Source organism: Nicrophorus vespilloides, unplaced genomic scaffold, assembly GCF_001412225.1.
Source record: "Nicrophorus vespilloides isolate i.1.1-1 unplaced genomic scaffold, Nicve_v1.0, whole genome shotgun sequence".
NCBI classification, from domain to species: Eukaryota; Metazoa; Arthropoda; class Insecta; order Coleoptera; family Silphidae; genus Nicrophorus; species Nicrophorus vespilloides.
This window is the reverse complement of record NW_017099937.1, coordinates 1-17,161: the sequence shown is the minus strand read 5'-3', so window position 1 is coordinate 17,161 and position 17,161 is coordinate 1. Positions and strand designations below refer to the sequence as shown.

Sequence of the window (17,161 nt, the reverse complement as noted above, 5' to 3'; positions counted from 1 at the left end):
CGCGTTTGTGAATTATGTGCACGCGCATCAATTATGATATGTAATTATAATAATTGGTGTTAGGGGAAAATCTTGTAATTAAAAGAGATAATTAAACGGAATGAGAGTCATCACACGTGTGTCGCTGCTGACTCGTCGTGTAGCCAAGAACTGAAGAACGATAGCAGAGGTTTTTGTCCCTCGGTTATATCGCTTTTATGGGATCACATTTCATCCGCTCCAATACCATGGGATACTCACGCAAACACAGACGGAGAACCCAGCCAGCCAGCACCGTCCTCCGTCGAAACATTCTCTTTATTTAAGAATTAGTGTCAGCGCCAAACGTCTTATTAAATGTTGCTAGTAACACAAGACATGCTCTTAATGGAATCGCCCTAGCAAAATATTTGTATCTCTGTGTATGTGTCAGTAAACACCCCTTAGTGTCTACAGTTAGTGCTCAGTTAACGAACATATTGTATACAGAGTATGTACGTTAATCAGACGATTAATTCTCACAAATATCTTTTCGGTTTGTCTAACAGAATCCCACATGAATACTCGTACTCAATTTTATTAAATTCAAACTACGTTTTTTTTTCTTTCTATATATATATACTTACACTTATAATACCTCGCATTTTATACTGTTGTTTTCAAAAGAACGAATAAAAATCATAGTTTCCCCCTTTGATTGTTGTGGTTCATTCATTCCTTATATTGTTATGGCTTTAGGGGCCCATTAATACTTTCTTGTATCCTCTCGTGAAGCCATTTAAACTCAACCGGAATTCAAAAACTTTTTACATTATAAAATTTACATACAACACGAAGATCAATATTCTCGTCTACCGACGTGACTCTACCTACCAAACACACGTTTAATAATTCACACTGAAATGATTGTATTCGGGGTCTCATGTAATTAGTTTCAATAGATGGGGCGTGTGTGTTGGGCAGTTCAAGGGATTTGTTGTTATCTATCACTTACAAAAGTATACGTATATTTCAAACGAGCTAAACACGTATAATTGATTCATGGTGTTGAGAGGATTTTCGAATAATCTGAAATATATATTACTTACACTTAAAACGTATCATGGAATTACAGTAGAGTACTTGTGAGAAGGTATTATTCTCAACTAGCATATATTTAAAGAAAATGAAATATATAATCTTGTGTTACATATAAAATGTGTACATGTATATGTACATGATTATTATTATTTTATATAGCTTTACAGTTAATTAAAATTAATTAATAACTTATATGATATCAATAAAAATGATGCGGCAGCAAAAACAATACGTGAATGGAAATACACCAATTAAAAATAAAATTAATACCCAATTTCCAATTATCCTGCACTCATTCAAAATCATCTCGACATGATCAGCCTATTATATATTACCCAAAGGACCGAGGCTTAACCTACTCAGATGATCGCATTTGTAGACCGCAGCAATACCCATTTTACAAAAGGATAAAAAATAAATTAAACAGTCTAATGTATGGGCGACAGCTTTGGTTTAATCTCACGAATAATTATACCTCCGTTTATTTACGTCCGCCAACTGAACAATGGACGAAAAGTCATGAGCTGTCACATATAACGTGCAGCTTTTGGCAAACCTCAAGTATGATCGTTCTTCCACCCCAAATCAATGAGCAGAGCGCGACCACATACGGCGCTCATTGTCCTTTTCGACACGAGAAGGACAATGCCGACAAAGCGGACTAACAACCGTAGCATAAATTTTAAAGCGGAGCTTTTCTTTTGAAATCCGAGCTTTTCGGAATTTCCTAATTCCGCTTTTATTGGATGGATTTTTACTCCTAAATTACATTTGTCCCTCGTTGTCCCATCAACAATTCGCATTCACGTTGTGTTTTGCCGGGTTTCATGTACAAATAGTGTTTATCAGTTCTATGTACCGATAATTAATTGATATTTAATCGGACAGTGCTGATCGATCATAAACTTGTCTACTTATTCTACTACAACAGTAACCATTATTTTTTTTATTTCATATCAATTCAAATGCGTAAACAAATCTCAATCTAATATATAGTTTAATTAATATTTCCTCGAATACATTAACACAGATAAGGGCTCTGAACAGTAATCAAATATTAAATAAATTGAGAATATATATTCTTATAGTACGTAGAATGTTTTCTTGGGTAAACATTGAAAATTTGAGTATAAAAAAATAATATCCTCTATTATAATTATCTAGGTAAATTACTTATTCGAGTTAATATTAGAACAGTTGGCACGTATATTTCAGTTGGAATTTCTCAAGTCAACGAAACAAAAAATATTTATAGACGATATATATTAATAATAAATTCTTGGCAAAAATTCCAATGATTATTTTATTATAACCATATTCTATAATATTCAAAATATATTGTATTATTTTTGAATAACTGATATATTACTATTTAAAACTATTCCATTTACTAAAACATTAAAAGATATAAATCAATATTTGTAGATACAATTAATATTGAATAACATGATTTAGCATTTAATGTTAGTTTACTTCAATAATATTCATTACATGTATGAAGCTCCACCTAGTATGAAATAGTTGCACTGTATAAGTATTATCATGCGTCCGAAGAACAAAAATCAATATTGTCAATCATGCAGATTTAGGTAAGTAACTGAAGTATTTTGCACCATTTACCTTACAATAATAATATTTTCTCGATTGCAAAAATAAAAATGCAAAATGGTGGATAATCAAACATTAACCAATAGCTATCAATGAAAAATAACCAATCACTAATGGTACACCCTGATTGGTCTGAATGTAGCTGATATTGAAGAAAATGTAATTTATAATCAAAAGAGAGGCGTGGGTTATTTGTATTATAGTATGGAAAATAACTGTTAGTATAATAATAAGACCAAAACAAATTCAAATAACCTTTGCGTCTTTATTTAAAATACATAATCATATATTTAATATTCGAAGATTAGGTTTTAAGAAAATAAAATAAATCTGACAATCTGCTTTTAAGTTTATTGATATTTTGTCATACATATAAGGATCACCTAAATAGCTACATAAACATGTAAAACGAAATGTTACATTGACACATATCTCAATCTAAGCTACATATTATACACTTTACAGGATTACTTTGTATAGTATTAACATGTATATGTAAGGATTTTGAACAATCACAGATAATATTTGATAAATGATTACAAAAACAGAAGTAAACCTTCGACCGCTTAATTATCTAATGTTTAATAATGTTTTCCTAATTTGAACACGGTCACTTATGTAATACGCAATATTATTGAAAATAATAACGAATTAAAATACATTTCAATACATTTGTGTATTACGTTCCCTACATTGTTGTAAACACGCATTATATAACATATATTTATATTTAAGATTATTTGGAAGACATTAATTCTTTGGAATTATTATTTAACTTGGAAGACTTTAGTCACTAACTCTAACATTCTTATACATTAATAATAAACAAATTTTATTGTATAACTAGATACAAAGGGATATTGACCGCAGTTTTTCCACCCTCTTATACATTAATATAATAATTGATATTGCTCTTTAAATACATTTACTATTGTCATATATTCTGAATGGATACTTCATATGTATAATATATATATATATATATATGTGTTAATATCGAACGTCTTTGAATTTGATCTATATTAGTAATAAAATATTTTCATATTCACAAAATATAATTTTGTGCCACTCATTTTGTATTTTAGCAAATGACTAAAATCCTTAATTTGGAAGACTTTGAAGGCATTTAAGTAGTTACTGGAAGACTTCGTTGCCTTATATTAATTAAAATTATATTTTATAATCATATAACCATTTCCCAATGTATATATTACGAAATAAAATGATAAACGCACATCAAAAATTGAATTTTAAAACGGTAAACCAATGGAGAAGGCTTTAATGAGAGCGATACCTGCGTCATACATACCAATGATGGCAAACAGAACGCCTAAAAATATAATAAAATAATCGAAAGCAGCTTGTTTTCTATCTAAGGTCTGTCCTTTCAATTTTAAATGAAAGTAACACGGCCAAATGAAACTAAGCATTGTTCCCGTGAAACTGCCGATGAATCCCATCAAAATCGAAAAATGCGGAATAAAGCAGGCCATCAATATGGTAAATATAACTACCGTGACTCGCCAAGCCAATCCCCATACCTTGAGTTCCCCATCCAAAGCCCAGATCGAGGGAAAAATTGTTTTCGGCTTACCTTTAAAAAATGCGCGCTCCAATAATTCGCAGGCAGCGTAGTAAGGTAGTGGATAGCTTAGCAGGGCTTTAATTACCAAGCACAAATTCACTAATCCTTTGAATCCAGCGGAATGTAAATTATTAGTGATCACCTGTTGCGTATCATTCTGGAATGTTAAGAAGCAGACGTATCCGAAGAGAGCTTTGAAAATAGCCGCCCAAACGTGCGACCAATCAAGCATCCATTGAAACTTGGAAGGATCCTCCATGTTGCCTTCCAAAGTCGGCAGGAAAATCTGGGACGTGTATGAAAAGACAATTACTCCTAAACTTATAGGAAAGTTTTCAAAGTCGATGGTCCACTTGACTTTGCTCCATCCCCAATCTCCGATCTCCAATAAGCAATAGCCGAGAATAATGGCGTTGATGAAAATGTGTGACATCGTGCACCAGAAGGACAACAAGCTAACACTTTTCAGGGACTTCAGGAAAGCTAAACAATAAGTGAACGATTTTAATTAGTAAACGGTCTTAATTAGTTATATCAACTAATGTACCTAAAGGAATTAAAAATATTCCCACAAGCATCATCCAACTTCTAGTATCAATGGCACCGTCCGGAAATGTTCCAATCATTAAATCTCCGCAGACAACGACGTACAGTATGCATGTCATCAGAAGTTCAATTATTTGAGCAATGTTGACTATCTTCGCTCCGTATTTCTTACCGAAACATTCTTTAGCAATGCCGACATAAGAATCGCGAACCCTGACCTGTTGTCCAGTTTGTACATCAAACTCATATAAGCATTCAACCAATATTTTTCCGGTGTAACAACAGATATACGCAATTCCTATCATAGCAGCTACCGCCCAATATCCTCCGCGAAGTACGGCGAAAGGTAACGAAACGATAAACATTCCCTACAAAGCACACACAAAAATACAATATAATAATGAATAATAAAATCATGTAATATATTCCTACCTGAATAGCGTTAGTCACGTTCCATGCGGCCTGATATTCATTGATTTTAATGTCACTCTTTCCCTCAACAAAATCATCATCGGATATGGATGATACGTGAGAAACCTGCCTGTTAATGGGGTAATTGAAAGAATCCTCTGCTTGCGCAATTTCTGCAGAAGCCGCTTGTCGGAATGGATTTGTACTGGTCATATTGCTTAGTTCATGGTGTTCAATTGATCCTTGATTAGGTATTTCATTGTTCAATTGCGCAAAGTGCACCCGTTCACCGGGGGTGCTGCTGGGCGTCCCTTTCTTATCCGGCATTTGCTGCCGAAGGGTTTGCCACGCCACGTTCATCGCGTTTCCCAAAGGGGGTAAATGGATGTTACCGAATTTCGACATCGCTGAAGAAAACCGCCGAGATGGATTCGGAAATTGGGATAAGATCAATACGCAGGAAAATGAACTACTTGATTTTTCACAATTAAACTTCTTCGTTATTCAGTATTCTTTTCGAATTTCGACAACTATCTTCACTCGCGGTTAGCTCAATAAATACATGTTAATTTTAGGATTATCCACTTACAAGTTTCGGATCTTCAGGTGGAAATTAAAATTTCAACGTTTCCATCTCGGCGGCGGAGTGGTCTTCGGAAAATTGGTACATTCTCAGCGTCCGCGTACTCTCAATCCTGCGTGAACCAGGACCGTATCACTAAAATTTCCCTATCCAGAAAGCATTTCAATATTTGTATATTTTACAAATACTTAATTCGTTACATAATTACTATAAAAGTATTTCATTTATAAACTCTAAACAGCGGTTGCTAACTGGTGGTCCGTGAGAGAATTTTGGTAGTCCGCAGTGATTTGAATATATTTATAATTTTTTATATTCAAAAGGCCGAATGCAAAATTTTGGTAAATTATAAAATTGTTATTTATTACTAGAAACTATCGTATTTCTTAATTTGTTTAGAATACATTTAAAATGGTTAACATTAATGTCGGAGCAAACGTTCTATGCTCAATATCTATTTACATTTTCTTTCATTATAAATGCGTATATATTTTTATTTACTTTTTGTGTCAATATACATTTTTATATTTTATTAATTTATTTCAAATATAGGATGATTTTCGAAGTAATTTGTGATCAAATACAACCCTGTCTTACTATTTGCTACAGAGTGTACTAAAAATCAGATCAATAAGGTAGCTTGCACACTTCGTCGGCAAATCCCCCTGGCGACGAAGTCTGTAAGTATGAAAAGCGGTATTTAAATGTTTCAGTAAAGTAAAAAAATAATTTTCGCAATAAATATTTTTTTATTATTTATATATATATTCTAATTGTACGCCATAAATTTATTAATAATAATATAATTAAAATAAATTGTAAACTCTAGCATATACATTTGTTATATGTTATAAAGTGTATCTCCAAATTCATATGGAGCTATTTAGATTAATTACACATATATAGCAACTTAATACAATATTTCTTTTTAAACAGAAATTTATTCAGTAACATCCTTTTTGATAATTTTTCTCCCTAACAAATCCTTTTTAACATTTCCATCATGAATATCTTCATCAAAATCTGAAGAGCTTTCATCCTCATCAGAGCTGGAATCATTATAGCAACCTAAGCCTGGCAATATTCCAATACAAGTTAAACCAGTATTGCATGGTGTAGTAATATTATCTTTCACTTCAGTCTCACTCTCTGAAATTTTTCGTTTTTTAGGTTCAGATTTCTTGACAACTGCACCTTGGAGCAGTTTTATTTGTGACTTTCTATTTATTTGAGACTTCGGCTTGCTCTTTGACATTTCTGCTTGTATCTTTTGATCTAGTGACTTCTCCTGCAAGGTGGCTACTCGGTTTCTGTAATCACTCAGTTCCTTTTGCTCTTCCAAATTTTTTTTACGATCTGCTGCCATTTTGCTACGGTCCACCAAATCTAAAAATTCTATTTCATCATCATCAAGGCCTTTTATCATATTTTCTGAAAATAATATTTAGTTGGTCTGGAAATTTGTTACAGGTGTATTTTTTTAATACTTAATTTGTGTGCTTCTTCATATTCCATATCCTTCTTCTGTTTCTGTTCCTGTAGTTTATCAAACAAACTTCGGTTGTCTGAAGGTTGCTCTGGACGTTCTAAAAAATGTACATTGAAAATTTGTAATAGTAATTTGTTATAAATTGTTAATAAAATCGAAAAGTTTGTGGTTAGGATTTGTGTCATACAATATTAAAATACCTATTGGATCCTCTGCTTTTCGGACACGTTCCCATTCTTCCTGCCTTTTCTTCCTTACTTCTTGTACTTCACTTTCCGTTATAAAACCCGAACTCATTTTGTTTATTACGTATTTAATATAAAAAATAAGAAATAGTGTACCCACTTGCAACTACTCAATATAATGGTAGATCATGTAAAGCATATAGCTTCAAATGAGTATATAGTATATATTAAACAGTGTACTGAGATATAAATGTATGATCTTAAATATTTTAGTTATTAATACAATCAGTTGTTTTTCAAAACCAAATAATAGAGAATATATTTACAACATTTTTTGATGTATAGTATATAATTTTACGGCAACCAGTTTTACAGTTCTATATTTTGATAGTCTAAGTAATGTGTTCTAAATAAAGTTAAACTTGAGGTCGCAATAAGATAGATGGCGAACTATTCTATAACTAAATATATTATGAAACAAATTTGAATAGTAAGATATGCTAATTTTTTTAAGATACAATTTATTACTTATTCTACTTTAATGCTTAATCCGTTTCTTGGAAAGAACATACGAAAATAAATATACTAAAAAAAATGTTACCAAGTCAAAATTGTAAATTATTATTTCTTTGGCTAATAGACTGTAATAAATTGAAGTTCCGTCAATGTAAGGATGTAAAAATATTATTCGTTTGCTTGTTGTCAGTACAATATAAATATTTCTTATATATTTTTATTTTGCTAAACTATTATAATAATATGAATCATTTCATTAATTATATTTCACTTTAATCGATATAAATATAAACTATTATTTCTATTCATACGATTTCTTAGCATTTTATGTTACATATTAATATTTTAGTGATGAAATTACATTAATAAACAAATATTAAATACAATAATTGATATCCTTAACAATATACTTATATAAAGGGAATGTAGATATATTCATCGGGAGAAGTTGCAAAAGAAAACCAAATACCTTAATTCTTCACAGAGGTTTATCTTTACGATACCGGACCATTATTTCTTTAAAAAAACCCAGTACTATGACGTCAAATTATACTCTCATCTGGCCGGCCTGTACATTATTGCGGTTTAAACTGTACATATCTTCGTTGTCTTCTGACTGGATTGCAGTTTACTGACAGTCTTCTGAATGGGTCTATCTCTGACTGGAGATCCAACATCGTATTTCTAATAGATAGACAAATTTAAATGTAAAATTAAATGATTTATTTTTTAAACATATATGTAATACTGCTAATTATTAAATAATTATAATTTTATAACAAAAACTACTGACGAAAGCTTTTTTTAACATGTTAACCCATGATAAGAAACATAAAATAATAATTCTAATTAAAATCTGGTCAAAGGATATGTGTCTTTCTTTCCAGTTAGTTCTGTGCATAAAATACTCTAAACTTAATATTAATTATAGAATCAATCAGTGGTCGAACTATTGGGTTGGTGCATAATTATCAGGCGTTTTTATTAACAAAAGAACCCGCCTATTTTTTGTTAATAAAAATTGCTGTTTTGTTTACTTTATTTTAAAAAAAATATTATTTGCAAATGGGAAGCAGTTATTTTAGTAGATGGAGGCCCCCAAACAATGCGGATTGGTAGGATGTATAGGGAGGAGGTCAAATAAAAATTTGTTTAGGGCCCTCAAATAGTAAAACTAACTGATGTCTAGGGCCCACGATATTCTTAAAATAGCCCTCAGAGAACCAATACTCCATACCCCGTCAGCAATTTTTGCAACTATTGTTTAGGGCTTTATGATTTTCTTTATTTAAAAACAAGGAGGGCCTCAAATAAAAATTGACTGCTATAAAATTTGTCTGTGACACTCGCTACTCAGGAAAATCCCGAGCGATTCAGGGGTCCGAATAATACTTTTCAATGGGGGGGGGCTTAGATTTGAAGTTCTGGTGTATTTTATCTATTAATATATTAATCGATTTTTCCCTAAAAAAGCTTTACGATTTATTTCAAGAATCTACAATTCTCGTATTCTGTTAGTATTCAACAATACTCAATGGTCTGTAACAATGCCGTTCGTTATTGAACATCTGCTGAAAATCTAAAACAATTAAAATTCATCAATTTCAATTGCTGTTGGCGAAAAAGATTTAATTAATTTTACCAACTGTTCGTCGGAAATAATTAGGGTAGGCTCTCGGGAATTTGTATAAATCTACAACTAAATTCAGACTAATGAATTTCTTTTTCCTACTATACGCATGCAAGTATTCAAAAACATAAAATAAAAGAAAATACTATGACAAGTATAACAAAATTAAAGTACTCTTTTTCTTGTACCTTTCATCTAATGGGTCGCATTCTAATGGTATCTTTTATTTTCACTTCTTGGCAGATACACTCGAATACCGGAACCTACGATAAGTTTATTATATTATTTCTACTTCTAAATATTAATTCCCTTAATACTCAATACATGTGTGTATTACATGATATTATGTATAAGCAATTGATTATTATGTCATGTTTACATGTTAAAGTTATTTGTTTACAAATAAAACTAGGATGCGTTGGTAGAAAGTCGTGATTTATAGGCGTAGTTTCAAACTTTAGCGAACAAAAATTGATATTTATTTTAGGAAAATAACATTGTATTTGATAGGGTTTCTTAATGTGTGTTTATCGAACTTCGGGAATGATATACAGTTTCTCGCAATATATACGAAAAAAAACTTATATTTTATGTTTTTATAAAGTATCAAATCATTTATTTTCCAAAGAACATAGAAATAAATATTATACATATATTATGTATTTTCTACATAAATTTGAAAATCATAGATTTTTTTATAAAATTCTTGTTTGTGGGAATATTAGATTGATTTCCGTGGAATGTTTGAATTCAACCAACGTGTTGGCACCGCTACAAAAATCTAAAGGCAAATGTTTGAAACGTAAATGACCTTAAATAAATTTATGAAAATTTATGAGTTTTATACAACTCCAAATAATATGGAGAACAAAGAGAAGATTATTTACATTTCTGTCTTTTAAACGTTCATTGCTTGCAATGTTTACAGTCTGCGGATATAATAAAAAGAATGAATCATTTTTGCTAATAATAAAGATAAATGATATAACATGTTCATCAATTTATGTTCAATACATAATAATTGTTCAGTATTTCTCAATATTGATAAAATTAGTTTAACACTACTAAAAGTGCAGTTATATGATAAATGTTAAATAATTAGTATGTTAAGCACAAACTTATTACATTTTTAACATTAATTTTAATTTTAATGTTAAAAATGTAATAAGTTTGTGTTATTTTATAATAAACTTCCTTGAGCCTAAATAATATATAATTAATAGCTTACCTGTGCCACATTGTGTCTATTGTCACTGACGATCTGTGATCCTTTCATGAACTGTATGACAGAATTCCGAAAATTTCGCGACATAGTGAAATAAATAATGGGATTTAGTGCAGAATTCGAGTGTCCTAGCAACAGCATGTATTGCATTAAAGTTACGTCCATGTCAATGATTGCAATATCCTTGATCAAGAGCATAGTGTTGTACGGCAGCCAGCAGATGGCGAAAACCAATACCAGCATTAAGAGAATCCATGCTACTCGTTTTCGTTCTCTTCTTAACCTGAATGACTGAAACAAACGCACTATTATAATAATTCTAATATATATATAAAAAAATATAAAAACATACCTGTTCAGTACCAATACTGTCGTTATCATCAACAGGTGGACGGACGGAACACAAAGTTTTTCCCATCATCGAATACGCATACAATATTATAACACCTGGATTAGTGAATTTATATATTTTGTGATTTCCTGTTTAATTTATTCCTTCTTACCTGGTACTGCAAACATCGCAATAAACGAAATTAGGCCGAAAACAGATTGCGATAAGTATCCATCCAGCTGTGACCATTGCTCTATGCAGAATTTCATAGTTATATTTTGTGCAACGGGAATCATTTCAATCTTCATCTTAGATACTAGCAGTAAAGGGGAAAAGATTACGACAGAAAATATCCAAATAACTGCAATTACGATTTTGGTGGACCGTTTTGTTAGCCAATGAGTAAATCCGAATGGACGAGTTATAGCCAAATATCGGTCAACTGCCATCATTGTGATAGTGAATACACTACAAGCTACACAAACACCTGAAAAATGTATACATAAACTATGGTCTAAAACTATAATGGTCTAAATGGTAAAAAATGGTCTAAAACTATAATAATTAATCAATTAATCAATTATTCAATTGAAATTAACATTTATATATTCATTTATATATAAATAAAATTAGATTGACTAATAAATTAGTTTTGTATATAAAAAGGGTGGCCAAACTGTGGCTCGCGAGCCGCAAGCGGCTCTTCAAGAGTCTTGTTGTGTCTAGTTAAGAAACAACAAAACACAAATAATATGTATATTTTATATTATGATAGAAATTTTTAAAAATTATTATACCAAATAGTTTAGGTGCGGCTCTTGCGCAAAAAGTCTGGCCACCCCTGGTATATGAGTTTCATAATTATTTTAGGAGCATAAAATTATTAAAAGTAATTAACATGATTAATGTTTAAGATTTTGCACTTGCTGTTACATACTTACATTGAAAGTAATTCTTCACTATGCAGGAGAATTTGTCGAATAACCACATCGGTGTTAGCGCGCAAAGGGCACTATTTGGCATACACCAAATTGTTACAAGTAAATCAGCTACTGCCAAATTAACTAAAAAATAGTTCGTTACACTGCAATCAAATAGAAAAAATGGCATTAGTTAACTCAGTCAATATTTATATTGTAAACTAAACCTTGAGCATTGCTATAAAGTATATTGATTACTATTACTTGTCTTTAGACTGAATAAAGAACAAAAGTAAATTATCAGTAGATTATTATAATCTTATTTGGATCAGGTTAAACTACGTCTTTGAAAACGGAAAATCGATACCATTAACTCAAAGGACGTCATAAAGGATGTTTGTTGCTTGGGTCGAGGCACCATTCTGATTTTATTGACAAATATACATTATGTTGAACTGCTTGCAAATGTTTGGAATGGGCGTGAATAGCAAAATCAATTGAACCTATTCAAATTGGAATTATCTTAATAAGTATTTTCAATTATCCACTGGTGATGTTTCAATTACCGCTGTTTAATAATGGAAGTTGCTTGTATCTTTTATTATAAATATATAAAAGGAAATTAACAGATTAATTAACTTAGTGTTGATTGTATTGTATTAATGAAATGATTAAGCAACAAAAAATATTGAACAATAGTTTTTTTTTATAATTTCGCCTGGTAAATTCCTATGATATAATTAGAAACCAATAATTTATGATATAGAATTAGATCAGATCTGTTCAACATTACTCGATAAATGTTTACACAATTTGAACATTTGCACGTAGATTAATATTGTGCGCTAGATTAAAATAGAAGTTTGCAACAGTGGATATCAAATCGAAAATTACTATAATGTAATTTATTATAACTAGGACGAATATTTTGTTTCTTTGTATCCATTTTTAACCACTAAAATTCTCAGTTTGATAAATGATCTACCTATTTTATTCAATATATTTTGGATAATCTATAAAATTATTAATTTTGTAACTTTTAAAGATTTAATCCAAAAGTATTCTTAAATATATTTCATTAGCTTAGAATGGATATAATTAAGTTTAATCTTATTGTGTACGTAGGTTTTATTACTAGGTCGATTCGTTGCTATTGAACGACATAAATAGCTTCATACACATGTAGTAAAGCAAGCAAGAACACATTCATACCAAGATTGTCAAGTATATAATTCTTGTTTCAAGTCGTTGTTGATGCTCCAATATTAACAAACCATTATTTACATTGATATTCTATTTTCGTTTGGTATACACAATAGCAGACTCCATTTATAATTCATAAACAAAATAACTGGTAAAAATGTGAAAATATATAAATATATTCTTCAGATGTATTGAATTTACCTAAGAATAGCTAATATATTTCTCTATTTTCAAAACAAGTTTTAATAAATATAATGCTCATATAAATATTAAAGGTTATTGACCATTACACTTTTTTATGTAATTACTCAACTAGTTTATTAGTTCCATATTTGCAATCGTTCATTTCATTTTTTTTTTATCTACTGACTGATTTTCGCTAGAATAAAAAAGCGACTATAATGAGTATCCTTTCATCATTTCCCCCTTCGTTTTCTAACATTATCTCATACAATCCTTACTTATTTTCCCACATTACTTTATGAAATTATACATCGTTACCTCACATCCAATTTGTGACAAATTATAAATAATTTCTAAATTATATTAAAATCATATTCAAATCTAACTGATAGATAAAATTAAAAATAATGTAACTCAATTCATGTGTAAGTATTATATTATGTATATTAATAAAATAAAATTAATAGTATTCCAATTGCATCCAGATTTAGAACTATTATGATCGATATAAATTATTCACATCGTTGCGATGAAATTGATCAAGGCATATTTTAAAGTGTTTGCAATATAATTTAAAGATTTTGAAGTTTATGGAGCGCTTTATCGAATAACTTAATTATATACATAATTTTTCTTGAAAACCGTGTTTATTAACCCTGACGCACATTGTGCTAGTTTATTTATAAATTTCCGAACCCATTTATGTGCAACGGATCAGAATTAGCGCAGATTACAGTTTCGGCAAATTTAACCATACTGAAACGAGGCTATGGAAAAAGATGCTGCTTGTTTACAGAACAATCGTGATTTTATCAGTTCATTAATGGATGAGTGGTAGCAAACAATTGTATAACACTTGTGGTGCACAAACAAACCTCCTAAAAGACTTTCTTAATGCATTAGTCAAGCAATTAATTAAAACAGCTTGCTCTAAATGTGTTTTAATACTTTTAATAAATCATATAATCACACAGAAAAATGTAGAAGTCTGTGAATCTGTCCGACCTATAATAAATATTAATATTGAATTAAAACAAACTGTGTAATACTCACTTTCGCATGTAATTGAATTTAATGACGACAGCAATGACCAGAGTATTGGCAATTAAAGCCACCAATCCAATGGGAATGTAAAGGGAGATGACAGTGACGTTAGCATCATTATAATTAAATATGATCGATTCATAGTCCGTTGAATCCATTATTACTTGTCACGTAATTTTACTTTTTATATTTTAAACATATTTAGTACTTACACAATAATAATATATCTGTAATTAAAAATTATTTTAAATTTCCTAAAAACAGCAGCCTTTTGTAAACGAAGACAATTTTAATATAAATAATAAATATTATTATAAAGCACGTGAATCCAATGTTTCATTCATAAAGATGCCAATATATAAAAATAAACATGGTAAATATTTATCTTTTAAAACTAAGTCAACTTTTGATGCGATCTAACTAAACATTTACTGAATGATATAATTTAAGCTATTAGCTGCAAACAAAGAGATCAAAAATACATTACTAAATTAAAAGACATAAATCGAAAAACAATAAATAGCCATACAAAAAAATCACTTCTTCTTTTAAACACAAGAAATTACACTTATTATAGTCATTTAGTGAAACTGTAAATAATTTTGTTAATTGCTTTAATTTAATAACTTTTAATTATTACGAATATCAATTGATTGAAATATATAACTGCTCGTCCGTTGCGTGAAAATTTCACACTAAACTCACTCGCGCTTCTTACAGCTTTAGGTTAGTTATGGGAGAATATATTCAGTGCTGCCGCTGATACGCAAGGCGCCCTTGTTCAAGACGCCCCTTCCAATATTTCATAGTATAGGATATTTTTCTTTACTTATTACATTTATTAAAATTAAAATAATACAAAATTATGTTCAAACAATGCGTAATAAAATTGTATATAATAATTGACGCCGTAACAAAAGCGCGCCGACAAAAACGCGCAGTAATAAAATCGCGCTGGACGAAAGCGCAACATAAATGCGCAGTATAACAACCACGACAAATGCACGACATTTATTATGTATTTTTAAAATAGGAACCCTGCCCAGCTATTAGTAACCTAAGGCGCTTGAGCATATAACCAAATTCCAACATTCAAAACCAAACTTCCCGAATCCAAGGCGCTAGAGCAGGGGTCGACAACCCAATCGTTTGTAAGTACTTTTAAAAATCATCCAAAACCAAACTCCCAAACGCCTTAGATCAGTAGGATGGATATGATACTTATTCACTTTTCGCGCTTTTGTTTCGATTCATGCGATTTAAATACTGCTAATACATTTTAATTCTCATTAAGAACTGGATCCAAATATTTAATAAAGTAAGAGTGGACTCTTTAGACTGTGAGGGACATATGGCAAGTGCATATGTATAGGTACTGTGTTTACTATTTATTATTGCTCGTGAAGTCCATATGTGGTTTATTTTAGGTCTATAGATTTGTCTATATAATTGCTGCATACGCCGCAAAGTGTGAGCTTAGTTGCATACATTCATAGAACTTTTCATACATGAAACAATTTTGCCGTATCCATTTGACTGTTTATAATCAACAAATAAATTTAGGTTCAACTCTGTGATTAGAATGTATAATTGGTCAGTTAACCGTCAGTTGACCATAGGTCTTTCAATCTATTTTTTTGTTTTTTTTTATCTGCCATCGTTTTGATCAACATGTGAAAGAGTGAAAGAGCTCTTCTTTCCTCTTCATTTGTGGTCGTTTTTTGCAATTTCTTCCTTTAAACGCACCAATAACGCCGTTCTTAAGGTAATCAATGAATAGTTAGGTCAAAACCTTACCAGTAGACATTTGCGTTTTTGGATGCTTTGAACGGCTTTCACCCTTTTCTGTATACTCAACTGACAACCGATTTGACTCTGGATTGTAGTATTGGATCCAGGTTTCATCCATTGTTACATACCGCATAAAAAATTCATTTTATTTTGCTCGAACAGCTCCAAACAATCATCAACTCGTTGTTGTTTTTGGTCCAGTTTGTGCAAACGCGGTACCCATTTTGAACAGAGCTTTCTCATGATCAAATGTTCATGTAAAATGGTAAATACAATGCCTTTTGATATCTTCAGGGTGTCAGCTATCTCACGTAGCTTCAATTTACGATCAGCCAAAACTTTTTTGTGGACTTTTTTTATGTTATCTGCAACAATTGCCAAATTTGGGAGACCAGAGCGTTCAGCATCACTTGTGTCTGAACGACCGCGTTTATAATTTAACGTTATTTTTTCGCATCCAAAATCAATGTTTTATCAACACACGAAATTCATATTTTTCCATTGTTTTTAAAATTACAAAAGTAGCGTCACTGAAACCACTATAACTTGAGATTACAGTTGTTTTAGTGGTTAAACGTCATATTGCCATGAAATTTTGGCAGGCGTCGTCTGAAGGTTGGTACTTCCTAAAAATCATATGAATTTGTCTGCAGAGGTGCCATGTATATGTCATCCTACGAACTTGTTGAGTGAGGTGTTAATTCTGGATGCCATATATTCGATGACTTTTATTTAGCGGTATTTAAGTATTAATAGATGATAGAGCGTAAGCAACCAAAAATCCGCAATATAGTAGTTTCCCTGCAAGTAAAACCGTTTAGCGCAGTGGTCCCCAACCCCTCCATTACATCA

The 17,161-nt window shown here is 30.8% G+C and overlaps 3 protein-coding genes across 4 annotated transcripts; all 3 read right to left on the bottom strand.

The window, feature by feature from the left end:
* Positions 1-3,735: 3,735 nt before the first annotated feature.
* Positions 3,736-5,870, bottom strand: LOC108566200 (vesicular inhibitory amino acid transporter). The gene is made up of 3 exons (XM_017925982.1): positions 5,231-5,870; positions 4,800-5,166; positions 3,736-4,735 (listed from the first exon to the last, which is right to left on the bottom strand). Exons 1-3 carry the CDS (start codon positions 5,612-5,614, stop codon positions 3,918-3,920), a joined length of 1,569 nt encoding a protein of 522 aa, XP_017781471.1. The 5' UTR covers positions 5,615-5,870; the 3' UTR covers positions 3,736-3,917.
* A 704-nt stretch (positions 5,871-6,574) lies between these two features.
* On the bottom strand, positions 6,575-7,739 carry LOC108566201 (protein FAM192A). The gene is made up of 3 exons (XM_017925983.1): positions 7,482-7,739; positions 7,280-7,378; positions 6,575-7,223 (listed from the first exon to the last, which is right to left on the bottom strand). Exons 1-3 carry the CDS (start codon positions 7,576-7,578, stop codon positions 6,733-6,735), a joined length of 687 nt encoding a protein of 228 aa, XP_017781472.1. The 5' UTR covers positions 7,579-7,739; the 3' UTR covers positions 6,575-6,732.
* A 687-nt stretch (positions 7,740-8,426) lies between these two features.
* On the bottom strand, positions 8,427-14,676 carry LOC108566202 (neuropeptide FF receptor 1-like). Of its 2 annotated transcripts, none has more exons than XM_017925984.1 (6): positions 14,528-14,676; positions 12,110-12,252; positions 11,341-11,655; positions 11,190-11,284; positions 10,841-11,128; positions 8,427-8,666 (listed from the first exon to the last, which is right to left on the bottom strand). In XM_017925984.1, exons 1-6 carry the CDS (start codon positions 14,674-14,676, stop codon positions 8,568-8,570), a joined length of 1,089 nt encoding a protein of 362 aa, XP_017781473.1. In that variant the 3' UTR covers positions 8,427-8,567. The 2 variants fall into 2 exon arrangements, with proteins under 2 accessions (XP_017781473.1, XP_017781474.1); XM_017925985.1 differs by lacking the exon at positions 8,427-8,666 and adding an exon at positions 10,325-10,393.
* Between the last annotated feature and the right edge of the window lie 2,485 nt (positions 14,677-17,161).